At 47.3% G+C, this 19234-nt stretch overlaps 2 protein-coding genes across 3 annotated transcripts; one reads left to right on the top strand and one right to left on the bottom strand.

Annotated features, from left to right (window-relative positions):
- Window positions 1-7953: 7953 nt before the first annotated feature.
- Window positions 7954-10175, bottom strand: LOC120649300 (protein trichome birefringence-like 34). 2 transcript variants are annotated; one of them, XM_039926063.1, is made up of 4 exons: window positions 9463-10175; window positions 9070-9244; window positions 8793-8989; window positions 7954-8697 (listed from the first exon to the last, which is right to left on the bottom strand). In XM_039926063.1, exons 1-4 carry the CDS (start codon window positions 9978-9980, stop codon window positions 8109-8111), a joined length of 1479 nt encoding a protein of 492 aa, XP_039781997.1. In that variant the 5' UTR covers window positions 9981-10175; the 3' UTR covers window positions 7954-8108. The 2 variants fall into 2 exon arrangements, with proteins under 2 accessions (XP_039781997.1, XP_039781996.1); XM_039926062.1 differs by having other exon boundaries at window positions 7954-8700; window positions 9463-10171.
- A 7307-nt stretch (window positions 10176-17482) lies between these two features.
- LOC120648954 (serpin-Z2A-like) lies at window positions 17483-18136 on the top strand. The gene has a single exon (XM_039925576.1). The coding sequence runs from the start codon at window positions 17483-17485 to the stop codon at window positions 18134-18136; it is 654 nt and encodes a 217-aa protein (XP_039781510.1).
- The last annotated feature ends 1098 nt before the right edge of the window (window positions 18137-19234 follow it).

Here is a 19234-nt window from a genome sequence, read left to right as displayed (position 1 = left end):
AGACCCAGCAGAGAGACGATAAAGGTAACTTTGTTTAGTCAGGTATCATGGATCTAGCTTTTGGTTTTATCTGCCCGTGATGTGAGAAGACCTTGACCAGCAGCTTGTGCATGGTCAAATGTGTTGCATGCCAGTAGTGCCAGCAAGACAAAAGCTTGTGCATGGAGTGTGTGATCAAACGACCATTCAATCGTCTCTTCATTCCTAACAGTGCTCAAGCGATGATTTGTGGAAAGGGGCGGCGTGCAGGGACGACTATACTGAAGAATGTACAACGACCATAAATTGAAGCAGGGCACTATATATTCAGAGATCAGATCATCAGAGGATCAAAAGCTCAGTTTGATCAGAACTAACTAATCACAGATGGAGTCCCTGATGAAGAAAACTAGGGTTAACTTTTGAACGGTAAGGCAGGAGGTTAATAATAACAAGCAAGGATCGATGGAGAGATTAGCAGGCAGCTAGGGCATCCTCACTGTAGTATTTTCGACAGCGCATTCAAACCGACACATAGATGTGCCAAAACCATGTTCATGAATGTATCATTCACGAAAAATTCAGTGGATGTTTGTAGGACAGCCATAAAAAAAGGCTGGGCCCCACCCGGCTGCTTCAGAACATAGCTACAGGGCCTGCGGCACGCGTATACGCACACCGCTCGTACTACTGAACAAGGATCAATTCTGCTGCTGCTTTCGTTCTGATCCATCATCAGTAGCAAAGCCCATTTGCATTAGTCCATCGGGGTGGCGCCAAGAAACACAAAAGCATGGAGATTGCTAAACATTTTGAAAGCTACTACCAGCACTAAGTAGTAGTAACTGTCAAAGGTTTTGAATGTCTGGGTGTAATTTGGCCAAACAAAGACTGAAAAGAGTAATCGTGTGCTCAAACCAAATGCAGCACATAGTAAAGCAAGTGTGTTGTAGTTGGGGTTGCAGAGAGACGGATCCACAGGGGATGCGGGCATCTGGGCGCGCCCCGGCCCGCCATATCTCCTGATCAGGGGCACCTCTTCATGGCAAATGTCAGGCGATGATCCCCAGCTTTCCGTGTGTGCTGCTGCGCCCTGCCGCCTGCGTCTGCCTGCCTGCGCCGGGCCTCTCTCTTCTCTTCTCTTTTCTTTTATTATTTTCTTTTCCTCGGCACCGTCCGTCTCATTCATGGGCATGGGCGTTTTTGGCTAATCACATCCGTGTCTCGCCTTTCCCCTGCACACGCCTGCATCATGCCCTGCCCTGTGGATTTGCCTTTCCACCATCTATCTAATCTCTGTCCTTTCTCGTTTGGATACTGCTCAGATCATGCTCGCTCTTCTGAAAGAAATGACAACATCTCTGAAGATTTACCATGGGCAAGCGTGGTAATAAACTACTTGGCTGGTGATTATAGTAATTTTTACCTTGCATTGTACTTATGCTACTAGTACACAAGGGAACGAACGCCTTTTCAGTGAAAGTGTGAAACATGATCCAGGCCAACCCGGCTGACTTTCACTTTACCGGATGGGCCAGATTGGACATAAATCACACCCATGTGCCATTAAACCCAAGCGATGGAGTGGGAGAGGAGAAAGAGAGCAACGCAATAATAGAAAAGGCTGCAGCAGCCGGGGAAGGACGAGACGAGGCTGAAGAGAGAGAGCCAGAGAGGTGATGGTGGGTAGGAGGGGGGAATTTCTCCCTGGGCACTGCAAAGCTCATTCCTGAACCCATCCAAAAACAAATAAATTTTGTACGCGCTCGGCCAACTCTGACTGCCCTGCCGGCCGCGGCAGCTCAGCAGTCAGCGCACCATTCCCTCGCCCCTGCCACGCACGGCCGGCCCGGCTCCATTAAAAACCTCGCCTCGCCGTGCATCCAGCGTCTCGTCTCAAAGACCGGGCCTCTTGTACCATACTCCTACCGCTCCCAACTACAGTAGGAGTCTATTAGGAGTACAGTACACCACTTGTAGTACTCCTCGTTACCTGAATCTCAATCTTCACAAGTGTGCAGTTAATTGCAGATGAGAGATGCAGGCTTGAAGCTGTGTTTTCAGTGTGGATCTCTTTCGAAATTTCGACTACTAGTAGCAGCCATCATTCCATCAACTTGGAGTCTTGCACCTGGCCAATAAGAAACGAAAAAATTGGAGTATTGCAACAAGTAGGACTGTGTGCAGATCATTCTTTGCTTTGGTCTTTAGTTTCACGGAAGAGCAGATGAGAGAACCCATACCCAGGTTCTCTTTCATTTCGCGTTTCAGGGGTGCTCTACCGTCTACTCCTAGACAGGGAGACTGGTGGGCTTTTTGGGCCACTGGACCTGGGAACTTGTGCCTACCCCCGTCGTCGGGAAAGAAGAGAAGAGCAGCAGCCTCCTGATGGCTCCGTGGGCTTCCGCGCCCACTGACACGCCGCAACGCGCACGCACCTCCTCCTCCTCCTCCAGTCTCACTTCGATGAACGACGTCTAGACGTCTACCACACCCTACGACCCCGAGCCGAGAAAAAATTCCGTTCGGCGCAGAGTATCCCGGCCGGCGCCGCGCTGTGGCGAGCGCCGCGGCATTCCCTGGCAGGCTCGCCGGCCAGTGGCAGGCAGGGTCTCTCGCATGCCACGCACCAACCCCTTCCCCCTGGGCCATATCTTTGGGCCCGTTTAGTTCCCAAAAATTTTCACCCAAAAATTTTCACCTCCTCTTTAAACACATGTATGAAGCACTAAAAATAATTAAATAACAAAACTAATTACACAGTTTGGATGTACACGACGAGACGAATCTTTTGAGCCTAATTAGGGCATGATTAGCCATAAGTGCTACAGTAACCCACATGTGCTAATGATGCAGTCAAAGGCCTCAAAAGATTCGTCTCGTGGTTTCCAAGTGAGTTCTGAAATTAGTTTTTTAACTAGTGTCCGAAAAGCCCTCCCGACATTTGGTCAAAGTATTGATGTGACATCTAAAATTTTTTGATTTTGGAACTAAACGCCCCCTTTGTCCGGCGCCGCAATTCATGCCCTGCCATTGCCAGCAGGCCTCCGCTACGTACCCATGCCTGCGTCGAGACGACCGAGAGTGACTGACGGGCACGCACACGCAGACGCCGCCCGGCGCCCTCTCCTGACTCCTGACTCGCCAGTGAACTCCCTCTCTGGCAGTGTTTAGATTCGTAAAATAGTGGTAAAAAGAGTCACATCGGACACTGTAGCACACTATATTATTTTTTGTTTGTTTGTGGTAATTGTTGTCCTACCATGACCTAATTAGGCTCAAAAGATTCGTCTCGTCGTGTACATCAAAACTATACAATTAATTTTTTTATTTATCTATATTTAATATTTTATGCATGAGATAAAATATTTAATGTGATAGGTGAATAGTGAAATTTGGAGACACACAGCCAGACCTTTCGATCGTCTCGTCCGGCCAGTACCGGCGGGGGGCTGCGCGGCTCGTAAATTCTGGCGCAGCGTTCGGCGGCAGTACAAACCCCAGCCTGGGTGGGGTGGCCAGTGCCCAGCTGCGCCACCACTAGCTACCACGTAAAGCCGGCCGGCTGAGGGGTGGCAAGCGCCCAGATAGCCCCTACCCTCTGGCCTCTCGTCAGTCCCAGGGAAAGCTAGCTCGTCCTACCATGCACCTGACCTGAGCTAGAGCTACAGGGATGCGCCCTTTCCCGGCCGTCTACAACGACGGCTGTGTTTAGTTGCCCCAACTCTTATAAATTTTACAAATTTTCCATCACATCAAAATCACATCGAAACATTAAATATAGCAAATGATTTATGCATGGAGTACTAAATATAGGTAATAAAAAAAACTAACTGCATAGTTTTGATGTACGTTGCGAGACAAATCTTTTGAGCCTAGTTAGTCTATAGTAGAACAATATTTACCACGTACAAACAAAAACACTACAGTGTTTTTCGCGAACAATTTTCGCATCATTTTTACAACTAAACACAGCAGACGACGATCAAGGCTACCCGCCAGGTAGCAAAAGCCTAGGGCTAGGCTCGTCGTAATGACATGGTGATTGCATTGTTGTTGCCTTGGCGGCCTGCCGTGCCACCTGCGCGAATCTCGAGCGCAGTTGCGCTGCCTTCGCGGCCGCATTTGATGATCCTCTTCCAGTCTTCCTCCCTCCCCTGCCATCCTTCCTGTTCGTTGTCATTTGAGTGTTTTCTTATGGCGTTAGCTGCGTTACTCATTAGCTAGTTAGTTTCGAATCATGATGCCCACGTTTATCTTTTAATTTTTAAGGTGCAACATGGTAAATCATGGTGCACCACAACTGGTTGCTACTAAGTAGGAATAGGTTATTACCGGGTAATGCATGTGCACCACACACAACGGGTCCCTTCGCAGAAGCACGTGTGCGGCCGCAACTCGGTCGAACGGCCTCACGGCGGTGGCTTAAAGCAACTCGAGAGCAAATGGGATACCATATAAAATTTAGTTGGTGGAAATCAAAAATCAATCTCCAGCAGAGGGAACAAATGAGCTATCATTTTAGTAGGACTTCCAAATTTCTCCCCCAACCAATTTGGTGGCCCTCTATTTGGGCTGCCAACTGTTGAAAGCCCAATTTACTCAACTTGCTGGAGTGGAGGCCCATATTTGAATGAGTAAAATTTAAAAAAGAGCTTCTAAATGAATATTTGCTCATTCAAATTTAGCAGCCCAACTGAAGTTGCTCTTATGACGGAGTCCGTGGCACAACCGCGAAGTGAAACGGCAGCTCAGCTCGTCTGTTTGCCGGTGCGCGAGGTCGATTAGGGCTACCAGGGCTAAGCCGAGCCCATCATCGACTAAAGGTAAGTTTTCTTATCCTTATCGTTAGGGTTCAACCGGGAATGATTTTGGGGGCTATAAGGTTTTGCATTTGAGGAAAATCGTGGCTTAGGGATTGATTTTCTTCATTCCCCCTTCTCTAAGATCTTAACTGAAACTGTAGGCATTCTATTTCGACTTAAACTTCGGAATTGAACTAAAACAAAGGTGGATCTAGGGTCCTATAGGAGCTAGGAAAGCCTTAGCCGATATCAAATGTTAGACTTTAGGGTTCCTTAATAGGATCTTAGCCTAGCTCAACACATAGAACACCTAGATGTTTTGTTTTAGGGAATTGGGGTTTCTTATTCATACTGTACCTTTGATCATGAATGCCCGGAGAGCTTGCTGATGTCTTCTGGCTGCTCGGCATGGAGGCGGACCCCATCAATGGAGAAGAGGCAGAGAGGGACGCCAGAACAGTGGAAGGCCGTTGCCTGACGTATGTCTTCAGAGCCACACACGCAGCACACCCTTGATCGGTAGGACTTAGGTTAGTTAGAGATCCTATTAGATCGATTTAGAGAGAAGGACGAGGATCGATCTCTTTTTAAGTGCTCATTGTGGTTTGGGACCAAGCCGTTAGACCTATCTTAGTGCACAGTTTCATGAGAGTTTCATGAGGAATTGAGGATGAAACTCTCTTCTCTTATCTCATGAAACTTCTCCTCTTAATTATCTTGTCATGTTAGCAAAATTGCTGATGTGGCAGTGAATTTAATGTTTACGAAACTCTCATGAAACCCCATTGAGACTTATTACTTGATCGTTATTGACCTGTTGAGATTTCTGACTTGGTCGTCATTGACCTCTTGAGGTCAATTCCAGCAGCTGCTTCTTGATGCCGTCAATGGCGCACGCGATTTGGCGGTGAGCCCATTTTAACAGCCTGCCCATCCGCTTGAGGGCGCCTTTCATCCTACCATGGCTGCCACCAGTGAATTGTTCAGGGCTGCCCTCTATCTCTACGTGAACCAGGAAGTTAGGTGTCGAGGACGTGAAGCCTCCATGTCGTACGATGCCTCCCTGGCCTGGCGCGCCCAGATCTTGACCTGCTCATCCAGCTGGTTCGACGGCACCGCGGCCACCCTGCTGAGGGCGCCGTGGATGCTCTCCAGCTCCTCGGAGAGAAACTGGATTTGCTTCCTGACGCCCTTGTGCAGGCTGTATTCGTCTCGCAGGAGCCCGAGGATCTTGGGCGAGAGGTTGCGGATCGCCCAGCCACAGATGCATGGTCGCAAAGTCTCAAGATCTATTCCTCTTCGTTGCTACCTCCGCTTGCTGCTGTGTTGGTTGTTACAAATAACTAGAAATGGTCGCGGCATGGCCATCCTTAAGCTCTTTTTTTCTTTTTATTTTTCTTTGTATTTAGGTAGATGAGTACAATGGGTAATAACCTTTGCTTGATTTGGTTTCTCAAATATTATTATACAGATGCAATTGAGATTTGGAGCATGAGTGTCTGAAAGTAAATGGTTAAAAATTAATATGTAAAATGGATATAGATGGAGAAACTGAATCGATAACGTTGAACATTTGAATTTGCAATAATGCATGAGAATCTTGATTTGATATAGCTTTTATAAGAGTAAAATGCACCGTGGACACCTAAACTTGCAGCGCTGTGTCAAATAGGTCCATGAACTTAGAAACCAGATTGTGGACCTGGGCTGGACCTGGGGTGAACGAGTTCGCAAGTTCGAGTGGCTAGATGTCTGGTTTCTAAGTTCATGGACCTATTTGATACAGCGTTGCAAGTTCAGATGCCCACGGTGCATTTTACTCCTTTTATAACTTTTAGCTGATTAAAACATAAAAGAAAAGGAAAAACTTAATAGATCAAATGTTTTGCACCTGTCCCGATCGATCCTGCAGTCACCCACCCAAAATTTATGGAGAAAACGTAAAGGAATTACACAGAACCACTTCGGCTTGCTTGGCAAAATCATCCTACCACGTACTATAGATCTACTCACATGGAATCTAACAAAATTGGATGGACCCTGCTTTTGTATGGCTCAATGTAGCGCTCCCGATCGATCTGCTCGCCGGAGGGGAAGAACAGAAGCCGTGACCAGGAAACAGAAGCCATCACAAGGTAACCAAGGGGACAACAAGTTTTGTTCACCCACCTCAACCGCGATTAGAGTAATAGAAACGCACATGGACCTCCCAAGACCGACCTAGGCCCTTGCTTGCATGGAGCATGGTTATTGGAGCGAGCCTTGGCCTCTGACTGTGGCAACTTCGACTTCGAGGGTAGAGGCTGCATGGAACAGCCAAAACTGACTTTTATATTGGCTCCAGCTCGAGCATCCTCAACTTGTTTGTTTCTTATGCATTTTCTTTTACTTTTTTTATCCTTTTCCGAACATTTTATGGTGAAGTTGGTCTATGATATAGTATAAACAGTTGTTTGATGCACAAGCAATGTGTGTATTATTGCTTTGCCTTGCCTCGCCTTGCAATCTTATCTGCCTTAATCTAGCGTCTTTGACCCCCTCACACATCTTCGCACCTCAGACCCCAGACCAGAGCCGATGCTGCCTCGGTATCACACGGTGTCCCATATTTCAAGGGGGGGGGGGGGGGGAATGTAAAATCAGTAAAGAAAAACACTCTCCATTCCCCTGCACTTTAAATCAAGTGCAATGCACATAATGCATTGAGGGCAAGAATGATCTATAAACAGTGATCGTGACTGTAAGGGGAGTACAACGATCATGATATTAATACCTCTATGCAAAGAAATATCATAGTCAACTAGTATTCATACTGGATGAGCCTCATCATAATGGAGTAGCTAAAAAAATACAACCATACTAGAGTAGGTGAGAAGTATGATGAGTTACTTCACGTTACCGATTAAGTTGTGGATAGAAGTGTTAAAAACCGACATTCATGTTCTTAATCGTGTGCTAAGTAAGTTGGTGTATAAAACATCGTAGTGAGTTATGGACAGGGAGAAAGCTCACATTAAATTATTTACATTTGTGGGGTTGTCCAGCTGAAGTGAAAGTATTTAACCCAAATCTTGTGAAGCTAGATTCCAAGACAATCAGTCACTATTTCATTGGCTATCAAGAAAAGTCGAAAGATTATTATTTCTGCCGTCCAGATAGATATACAAAGTTTGTAGAAACGAGACACGCTGTCTTTAGTGCGGAAAATTGATCGTAAGGAGAAGTGAGTCATTGTGTCTCCTCCGATGATTCAGAAGCTGTTTTTCAGGTTACATGTTGCTACTACACCAGCAGTGCAAGACACCGTAGTACCAGCGCCTGTTGTTAGTTCTCTAATTGTGGCAACAAATCACGACGCCACGATGCCACGATGTGCGTGTAGAGCATCTGGTTCCAGACGTCGGGCACGCCGGGGAGGCACCAGTGGATGCAGTCGGCGCCGCTGCTGGGGTCGCGCGCCCGCGCCTGCAGCTCCGCCGCCGTGGGCGGGCTCCACTGCCGCCGGTGCACCGACGGGTGCGCGTCCTTGCGGTGCTCCGACAGCCGCGTCACGTTGAGCACCCGCATCATCACGCCGCGCTCTGCCAGCCGCGCCACCTCCGCCTCCACCGCGCGCGCGAACGCCGGGTCCGAGTCCCGCCCGCGGTGCCCCTCCGCCAGGATCGGCTCCGTTTCGTTGTAGCACTGGTGGTTGCCGCCGCTGCCGCCGGCCTCCCACTCGTCAGAGTAGAGGTGCGTCGGCGACATGCTTGTGAAGAAGAGCTGGGTGCGGGTGCGGTCGACGTGGAGCTCGAGCCACTCGGACCATGTCCTGAGCGACAGCTCGAACGCGGTCAGGCTGTTGGTCACCTCGTACGCCGCCCGGTGCGCGCGCTCCTCCTCCTCCGCTGCCGCCGCCTCCAACGATCCCTGCCTGCTGCACACCCAAGGGCACGGCCAGTGCCAGTCAGATCACACACGCACGAGCCTGGCGCCCATGAGAAAACTTATCTGATGCTACACACTCACAGGACTTTGATGGTGGGGCGGCGCCACCAGAGGTAGGAGTTGAAGACGAGCACGTCGGCGTCGGCCCAGCGCCTGGCGTGCCTGGAGATGGAGCCGGCGCGCACGGCGCGGTCGGCGACGCGGTGGCGCACCGGGTCGTCCGAGTTGGACTCCACCAGCAGCGGCGACCAGTAGAAGTCCACCGACGCGTTGTACTCCTGCGCGCAAAAACTGAGGATGTCAGGTGCGATACATGCTGCACGTACACTACTGGTTTGCCACGATCGGCGAATCATACGTGGATCTTGAAGGAGACGAGCGAGGTGTTGCCGCCGGCCATGGACTTGCGCAGCGTCGGGGTGGCGGTGTCGATGAGGCACACCATGGATATCCACTGGTTCCGGTTCAGCGAGTCGCCGACGAACACCAGCCGCTTGTTGCGCAGCTGCCGGAGCAGCCTCGCCGCGTCGAACCTGCACACGAGCATCCATATCAGCAGCTGAGCACGGAGCAAGCCAACTACTGCACGTACAGCTTCTACGACGTGACCGGCCAGTCGAACAATCCGTTGACTCCAAATCAATTTTTTTGAAAAAAAAAACGAATCTCCATTTGTTTATGTGAAATTCACCAAAATGAATTTAGTGCCATAATTCGTTCGACATTGATCGATGAACACACCACGGAGTACCTCGGAAGGTCGCAGCCGTGCGGCTGCCATTTCCAGTGCTGGTACTTGAGATCCGTCCTCCCGAACTTGCCGCACGCCGACTGATCCGACATGAACTTGCACGCGCTCTCCTCGTACAGAGGGTACGCCTCGTCGTCGAACACCCACCGGCCGGAGGACATGTCGCACTCGCCGACCGGATCACCCTGTTCGCCGTGGGCGGCGGCGGCGGCGCCGGGGTCATCGGCAGGCGGCGAAGGAAGGGTCGACTCCGGCGCCATCATCTCTGTACCGTGGCCGTCGTTGGCGGTGGTGATCGAGACGGCGAGGACGACGAACAGCACGAGCAGCAGCAGCACGAACGAGTTGAAGTGGCCGCGGAGGCCGAAGCTGACGGTGACGCCCCACTCCGCCGCCCTCGCGTGAGATTTTTTGACCGGCGCCTCCGCCACCAGCCACGCTTCCTCGAGGCCGCCGCCGCCGCCGGAGGCCACCGTGCTGCGGACCTTCAGCGACGGTGTGTTCCCGGTCATCTTCATCTTCACGCCGTCGAACTGACCCACCACCCTTGCACCAATGCATGCACGATCAAATAGCTTGCATGCTGCAGGCCAGTGCAAACCACTGGCACTTCAGCGGGTGCTGGTGGCTTGTGGTGAAAGGATCCTTTTAGGTGAGAGTTGTTGCCGCTTGACCTTCGTTTTGGTGCACCTAAACGTCTAAAACCTGGTGTAGGGGTTGTATCAATGCCTCAATTCTTGCCCAAATCATGACCTAAAACGTATTGTAGTATGTAGCTAGTATCCACTTGTATAAACCCTGGATAAGTGAGGAAGCGGTTCTGACCGACAAAGAAAGAACTAGTGAAAGCGGCTTCAGCTTGGTGTCCCTGATGGCAATTTGTTTCAGAAGAAGTAGTGGTAATGAAGATGTGCCTGTAAAGTCAGAACTTCCCCCAGTGCCTTGCAACCTAAGGCTTATGAAATTTTAGAGGAGTTTATGTGGAGCAACATCATTTGTTCTAGGAATTGTATCCATGCTTTGCCTCAGTTCTCCAAGTTATAGCGCAAAGCGTATTGTAGACCTAGTGGTTCTGACCGATATGTAGACAACAGCCAAAAGAGGGTTCACCTTGGTGTATCTGAATACAATTTGCTAGAAGTAATAATGTACATGCAAAATCAGAACTGCTCCCCCTGGCTTGCAAGCAAGGTTTGTAGATTTTTGGGGAAGTCTATGTAGAGCAGATGACATGTAACCAACAGCATCTGGGTGAGAATGAGATTCCAACAGAGCCCATCAGTGATCAGTCCATCTCTGCCCCCACAAAGTCTGAGTGCAGAGACAGATTTAGACATCAATAGCTGGGAAGTACCATTCATTCACCAACTTTAAAGATTGGTTTACAGTGCATTACATATATGGTGTCAAGTCCGATTAGTTAGGGTCTCCTTTGCATATTCCTTTTGTGAATCAACACACTGAAGCAGTGTCAATATCATCATGTTTGTGGAAATTGGAAAGTGACTTTCAGCCAGAAGATGGATAGCTGGCCAATTGTTAAAACTTGTTCTATGATTTCCCATCTCTGATATTGCTAACCATTCTGGTGAATCAATTTATCTGAATTGCGGCCAATGAATTTGAGCCTGCAAAGCATGCAGTGGAAATTTATGAAAAGGAAATGGGAAGCACAACAGTTAGGCTAGTCTAAGTGAATGGGACAGCAGAACTGAAACTCAAATCAAATTGATATCTTACTTCCCATGTAGGATTGCCAAAAACTTGTCAAGCACAGAAGCTTGTAAGAAGAGGCCTCTCTCTTTCCATATCATTTCCTGTTATGTCAACTGCTGTGCATCTCGCAACGCGATGTTGACCATCTCAGACATAAAACCTGCATAATTCTTCGTATCTGCTGAAGTTGCCACGACTAGATACAGATTTAACACTTAAGTAACGGGGGCGGGAGGTCGATTTCTATCTGTTTCAGATTGAGCATCTTGCATGGTTAGAAGCATTTGGGAAGCTACATCAGCCATGTTCCCCATTCCTGAAAACCCCAGCTCCAGCTCCAATTTTCCAGGACCGAAGACATGGAAGAAGAAACCAGAAGCTTCAGAGTCATCATCCATGAGTACGAGAACTAGTCCATGGCACAGACACTGTTGCGCAGCAAAGCGACAGGATCCCGCGTCCGCCGGCTGACGGTGGCGCATCCATATGAAAAGAACGGCTGGAAAGGGGGGCTTCAGCTTGGTGTTTTTGAACTCTGAAAAAATTGTTAAGGCCATGTTTAGTTCCAAAAAAATTTCTACAGTACCTGTCACATCGAATCTTCAGACATATACATGAAGCATTAAATGCAGTTGAAAAAAATAATTAATTACACAATATAACTGTTTGATACAAGATGAATCTTATAATCCTAATTAGTTCATAATTGAATATTAATTATCAAATAACAACGAAATGTGCTACAGTATCAAAATCTAAACTTTTTTTCGAACTAAACACAACATTATACGACCACCGATGTGGTTGCAAAGTCAGAACTGCTCCCCGGCTGGGGGTTTGCAAGCTAAGGTTTACAATATTTCGGAGAAGTCTATGTGGAGAAGATGACAAGTAACCTTCACCATTTTGGTGAGAATGAGATTCCAACAAAGCCCATCAAAGTCGTGACTGCATATGCTGGTTATTGATCAATAGCAGACAAGTACCCTTCACTCACCAACTTTTAGCGTGGTTTATTTTGCCCCAGTGGTGATGTACATGCTACATGCACGTAATTAATTTTTCTTTTATCAAGCAACGATGTAATTAATTTTTCTTTCAAAAATAATACGCGACTTTCTTTTCCTTCCATAAAACAATGATAACACCTATTATTCTTCTAAAATAAATAAATGACGCGAATTATGTGTGAATGCATGTGCAAAATAAAGTAAAGTAAAATCTCTTTTTCTTCAATAAAATAATGATATTAATTTTTATCCTTCCAAAGCAAAATAATGACACGAATTATGGGTGAATGCATGTGTAAGAAAAATAATACGTAGCTACAAGAGATGGGTATAGAAAATTGCTGGTGTAAAACGTATTAACATTTCGGTAGCCACCTCTCAGCATAGTAGCCACCTCCTCATCGCCACCAGCTCTTCAGCGTCGTGCCCCCTCGATGCCTCCTTTCGCAGCCGTGCTGCACAGTAGCTGGCGCCGCCCCTTTCGTCACAGTCGCGCGACGCGGAGGATGACGGCGAGGCGCGGCCGGGCAGCGCGGGATGGCGACGAGATATGGAGGCGCGGGGCAAGGACGGCGGCAACACGATTCGAAGCGCGCTGAGGACGGCGGCGAGCGAGCGAGGCGAGCCCGGGCTGGTGGAGGATGGCAGCGGCACGAGTGGCGGACCTAGAATTGGAACTTAGAGTATGCCATATTAAAATTTCAACATACAATTCGGTATTCGGTACAATCTAAAAAAATTTGGTGCACAATAAAAAATTTCACGGGCAATTCGGTATACAAGTAATTAGGTTCAATACTTGCATAGATTACAATATAAATAGTAGAAGCAAATTAAAGGTATGTTTGGTTGAGCTGTGGCTTTTGAAAAAACTGTTGTAAGCTGTGGACTGTGGAAAAATAGCCGTGCGAAAAGTAGAAGGCCATTTGATTGGATAACTGTGATTTTTGAGAAAAGTGTGGAGGAGCATGAACTAGAGTAGCCTGTGGAGGTGAAGGTGGAGGGCGTGTGGCGCAGGCTTCAGCTGCAGCGGCAGCAGCGGGAGGCGTTGTCCTAGCAGCAACGGGCGACGTGGCACATGGTGGTGGCCGGTGAGGCGGAGGGTGGCTCCCCGACGTGGCCCTCTCGAGGGAGGGGAGCGGCGTGGGGAGGGCACGGAGCCTCAACAACAACGAGGGTAGGGATGCGTGCTCACCAGAGTAGGGCCGCGCAGCCCCCGGACAAGGCTCGTGGCGCGCTGGCAGGAGGGGAGGCAATGGGCGCCAGCGAGGAAGCGGTCGAGAGAGGGAGAAGAGAGTGATGTAAAAAAAAAGACAAACCGGTATCTACATAATCAATGCCAGGTGGGTAATTTGTATGCCCAAAAGCCAGTAAAAGTAAGAAAAGATACTTTTGGATCTGTACTAGTGGAAAGGTGGCTTTGGGAAAAATATTGCCACTGGTAGAAGCAAGAACAATTTTAGAAGATTGTAAATCATATCATAAACCTTGTGCCTCCTAGTTTAAACTAGAACTGAGAGGTCAGCAAGATTGGTAAGACCTTTGAAGCTGTCCCCATGTCTAGTGTCATTAATATAATTGTCAAGTGTATCAAATTTTATCAATCTGAGTAAAAAAATGTCATTAGGATAGAAAAATGCTGGCTTAGGGTATACCACGGCATATCCTGGCCACCCTCGGGGTCCGCCAGCCGCGAGCTCCGGCCAATAGGGGATGGCGGCGAGGCACAGCCAGCGGCTGCCGTCGGACGGCCTGCGACACGACTGGGCTGTCAGGCCAAACGGGCTAGCATGACACGCTCAAGACACCTTCGTGCGGTGCCTGGGCTGGAAGCTCAGCCTATGGGCAGGCACGGCACGACTCACGGGCCGCTCGTTTGGCCATCTAAAGATTTCCGGTTGAATGAGTCCTTGGCATATATAAATGGGAAGTGTCTCCGTGCCAATCGACTGAGGAATAACATATCCGTCATCATCAACACCACCATCAGATCTTCAGCCAACGCATCGTCTGCAGCCCATAATTTTTTTTGTTTGCATGTTGCTATTGGCTCCACGTTTTACTGTAGCACGCCCGTTAAAAATTGCAAACATCCATATCGGGCCCAATGGTGGTCCGTGGATCCAATAGCATTTTAGGACTTGTTTTCTGTTCTTTTGGGAGGGCTGTCTGGCCAGCCCAATTACATGATATTGGGCCCACCAATTGCTTGTTAGTTTGTGTGTTTTTTATCAACTAGTACAAGCAAAAATCCTTCCACTAAAGAAAGCAAAAATCCTAAAAACCAACAAATAAAAAAACTTACATGTAATATTTACGGCTGGCAATAAAATTACATACAAAATTTATGGGTTTGTGTTTCCTTTGATCGCTAGAGTACAACAAAAAGGCCAAAAATAACAAAAAAAAACACGCAAAACTTTCTGGGCTGACAATAAAGTTACAAGTAAAATTTTGTAGTGGGCTTTTGGGGTACCCACAGCCGGGTGGCGGAACGCACCCGCCTAATCCCAGAGGGAAAGTACTCGGCAAAGTGCTAAGCGATTAGGCCGATCTAGCTTGGGGGCAAAAAAACAAGAACACTCGGGTTTTGAGTGGTTCGGGCCGCCGGAGCGTAATACCCTACGTCCACTGTGAGATGTATTGCTCTTAGTATGAATGAGTCTATCATCTGCCCAACCGGGCCTTGAATCCCCCTTCCTCTAGCGAGCGTCTCCCTTTTATAGACCAAGGGGACACGTACACAGGCGTTCCGACCCCGACAGGTGGGTCTAACGTGGATGTATAGTATACTGCACAGAAAGCTTTAATAGAGCTACAGTGGTTGAGAATCTCTTCTCGGATACGCTTCCTCGCCCTGTAGACTCTCTGACCGAGGGGAGTCTTTATTCGTCCCATCGGCGAGGCGCCCGTTAGGGCAATGTAGCTTGCGGCGTAGTTTGTCGAGGCTACCGTGTAGGCGTCATAATGGGCGAAGCCGAGCCGTCGTGTCCAAATGGCATAGTAGACTGACATACGCGGCGTGGGCGGCGCCAGCGACTGTACTGTGCGCCTTGATAACACGCGACCAATCAGTGCAACCTGGCAAAAGCCGCCTCGGGCTCTGCTGTGGCAGAGCGCACTTCCGCCTACCGCATTGAATGCGGTAGGTACGCGAGTCTTCCAATCGAAGCCACGCGGCCCCGCGCGCGTGCCCGCACCTGCGGACACGTGGCGGCTCCGGACCAGCCCCAGGCAGGGTGTCAGTTCCACCCCGCTGAGGGGTCCGGGACTCCGCGGGAGGTCCGGGGCTCCCAGCTGTTTTGGCTGAGGGCTACCTCCTCCGGGACACGTGGCGTCACCGGACCCTCCCCAAGCGGGGAGCGGGTCCGGGGCCGTTTGCCGGGAGAGTAGGGCTCCGGACCACAGGGGTCCGGCTGCTCGGTCGTTAGGGTGTAGTTAAGGATAACTACGAGACTCTTGCCTAGACACAGCAAGAGGGGGTACCCCAGTCCTGGGGTACCGACAAATTTTGTTACAAAAACCATTATCCCTCGAATCCCTATAGCTTTTGTATAAATAAGACTCAAATCACATGCAGCTCTTCAATTGCATACAATGACTCCTTTATTTACAATAAGGTCCTCCAATCCATCCCTCCTCCCGCGGCTGCCACATCTACAGATCAGGTGAAGACAATAGCGGGCTCCAAGAGAGTTTCACAGGTGCCTAAGGTATTGTTGATGTCTGGTCGATGAAAAGAGAAATAAAGTAGCATAAAACACATGTACAAAGGGATTTGTAAATCACATCTAATTCTATAATAACTTTAAATCTGTGAGAACCAAAAAGGAAAATCAGTACAGAATGATTTATTGATAGATAGTACCAAAATCTACAAAATACAAAGGGTCGCCAGAAAATAGGATTTGGACATCTCCAGGGAAAAGAACCTTCCATGGGCCAGATAATGAAAGGGCAGACAGTTTGATTTGGAATGATAAATTTAGAACAGCAAAGTGCGTTATTTCAATTTAGTTTCAATTTTCAGCAGTGAGGTAACTAACAAGGTGCAATGAGAACCAAACCAACATTTGGCCTCAAACTCAAAATTAGACACTCAGTGTTCTAATTGAGGCAAGGTGTTAATGATGCCATTTTGAACTCAGAAGCACAACTTGAGAGAAAGAACAATATATACTCCATACCATAGCTATCCCATCATGTTCCTTTTTTAAAATAATAATATGAACAATCTTCAAGGGATAGCATTCCGATTAACCTCTTCTATAAATATATGCTTAAACCACAAACATTCAAAGAGTTGCATTTTACCTATGTGAAGGTCCAAATGGTAAGAACAAATACAAGCCCTGAGACAGAGACACGTTACCCAACACTACCATGAGGAAGTAATCCTTCCATTCATCTGACTATTCCAACAAGCTCATCCATTCTGCAACAAAGTAAGCAGAGGCAAGTAATTGGTTATAGCTTTGTTTTTCTGCCTTCTCAATACAAACAAAAAAGCCCAAAAATAACAAAAAAAAAGTTACATGTAATTTTTTTTGGCCTAACAATAGTGTTACAAATAAAAATCTCCCGGTCATATGAGGCTATTTATCATATCAGCTTTGACTTTAGTTAACTACTTACCATAGTTGCATCAAGATACTTTTCTCTTTAAAGCTTAAATCCTGAAATCAGATCTAAACAAAAATACATGGCAAATGATAATGTTGAGCGGCAACAAATATGATATATGAGAATAAAACACAGTACAACGCGAAGCAACAAATATAAAGGTAGTTCCAAGTAGATAGGTTATTCTTGCTATAAAAAAAATAAGATAATCAGCTCAGCCTAACAAAAAAAATTGATCAGGTCAACCAGGGTTGGAGCATATTTAGGGCCATTAGGGGTGGCTTTCCATGTAATGAATAACTGAGCTTGAATAAGAAATTGCAATTTGCACTAATCTTGTTCTAAAAAATTACACAACTTCTACAATAGTAAGTTAGTTGTCTGTGAGAGTAACTAAGCTCGTAACTTGTGACAGCTATTTTTTTCACAAGTATTATTGGTCAATAACAGAAAAATTGCACACCTACACTTCTACAGGACTCTATTGACTCTACAAAAAAAATTAGTTTTAATTGGCCATTAGACTAAAAGCAAGCAGAAATGTATTTCTAAAAAGATATACTGTAAAAAAAATGCAACTATGACATGCCATAAAGTGTAAGGAGTGTCTTATTCGTATATTGTACTTGTACCTATACATTTGTCTAAGGGGACGGTGAGCATCTGACCCAATGAAGGACAGAGTGAAAAGCGCCCCGTTCATGCGCGCCCGGAAGGATCAGGCGGTCGCCGCGCACAAAGGATTCAAGGTGCTCAAGCTAGCGTACCTGCCGTACCGGCTACTCCGCTGCCAGGAACGGTATCTCGGTGGACGCAGAAGCGAGCAGCAAGGCAAGGAGCAGCCACGGTTTTCAATGTGCGTCTTCCTCCCCAACACCCGTGACGGCCTGCCTGAGCTCTTGGACAGGATGGCCTCCCACCCCAACTTCCTCTGGGACCACCTGCCGACGGGTCGCCGCGAGACCGGCGAGGTGCGGCTGCCCAAGTTCAAGGTCTCCTTCTCCAGCCGAATCAATGGCGTTCTTCAGGACATGGGGGTGCAAGCCGCCTTTGACCCATTCAGGTCCGATCTGAGAGACATGCTGGAGTGCGACCTGCCTCTGCTGGTAGTGGAGCATGTGTTCCACAAGGCGGTCATCGAGGTGGACGAGGAGGGGACAGAAGCAGCGGCCTCTACCGCCTGCGTGATGAGGTTGATAAGTGATACTATTACTACCCCTGTCAACTTTGTCGCGGATCATCCATTTGCATTCTTCGTGGTGGAGGAGGTGTCTGCTACCGTCGTATTCATGGGACACGTCCTCGACCCGACGTCAGCAATATGAGAGTAAATGTATACGTACGTGTTGTGGGAATCTCTATCATTACATATCTCACTAGCGAAGATGTACTTGCCTTCGCACGTATTTGATTTTCCTTCTATCAAACAACAATGTCATTTATTTTCCTTCCAAAAATAATACTCGTTTTTCTTTTCCTTTCATAAAACAATGATGTCAATTATTATTCTTTCAAAACAAATAATGATGCGAATTAAAGGTGAATGCGCGTGCAAAGTAAAGTATAGTGTATGCTAAAGGGAAGTAAATAAGCGGGTACAAAAGGTGGGTACATAAAATTGCTGGTGTAAAAAGTATTAAGATTTTGGTAGAAATATTTTCCTTATATCAATCACCACCCCCTTTCGTCAAAACATTTTGGCCTGACAAGTGGAACCTCCGTGAGTGGTAAGCCTAATCTTGGTCCATGAGTGGTGGGCCTAATCTTGGTGAGAAAAAATTTCATAGTTTCAACTTTTATAATATAATATAGATATAGAAGATAGATAGATAGATTCATAGTTTCGTGTCTGGTTAGTTTGGGTTTCTGTTGCATATTCCTACACTGAAGCAGTCTCCTTGTCAATCATGACATGTTTGTGGAAATTGGAAAGTGACTTTCAGCAACAAGATAGGTATCCCACTGTTAAAATTGGTAACCATTCCGGTGCATCAATTTGTTAGAATTGCTACCAATGAATCATCATGCGCTATAATTTTTTGGAAAGAAATAGGAAGCACAACACCTGGGCTACTCAAGTTAATTAGACAGCAGAACTGAAACTCAAATCAAACAAATCGATATCTTACTGCCCTTCCAAGATTATATATGGTACAAATTTGTCCAACACCAGGCATGCATGCATCATTAAGAACACCTATTGTTCATTGCATTAGCGTATTCTGGGGATTGCTCATCACATCTCCAATAATGATTCCTCATCTTTTGTACTGTTATTCATCCATGATTTAGTGATAAAAATTAGACCAACTGAGAGTCTGGGATGCTCAATCTCAAGTGGAGACCGTACCAATTGCACAATACCCCTCCACACAGCAATGTCTTTTAAAGATTGGTATCAGGGAAGTGCTATGATTTTAGCA

Source organism: Panicum virgatum, chromosome 9K (genome assembly GCF_016808335.1).
Source record: "Panicum virgatum strain AP13 chromosome 9K, P.virgatum_v5, whole genome shotgun sequence".
NCBI classification, from domain to species: domain Eukaryota; kingdom Viridiplantae; phylum Streptophyta; class Magnoliopsida; order Poales; family Poaceae; genus Panicum; species Panicum virgatum.
Note: the sequence above shows the minus strand (reverse complement) of the source record. Positions and strands in the feature narration are given on the sequence as shown.

Bases quoted from the DNA above. Each gene is read 5' to 3' on its own strand.
- LOC120649300 (XM_039926062.1), bottom strand. From the start codon at position 9,980: ATGAAGATGACCGGGAACACACCGTCGCTGAAGGTCCGCAGCACGGTG. The intron at 8,990-9,069 runs GTATGATTCGCC...TTTTGCGCGCAG, and splicing joins TCGTCTCCTTCAAGATCCAC to GAGTACAACGCGTCGGTGGA. The intron at 8,701-8,792 runs GTGAGTGTGTAG...TTGGGTGTGCAG, and splicing joins CGCCCCACCATCAAAGTCCT to CAGGCAGGGATCGTTGGAGG.
- LOC120648954 (XM_039925576.1), top strand. From the start codon at position 17,483: ATGAAGGACAGAGTGAAAAGCGCCCCGTTCATGCGCGCCCGGAAGGAT.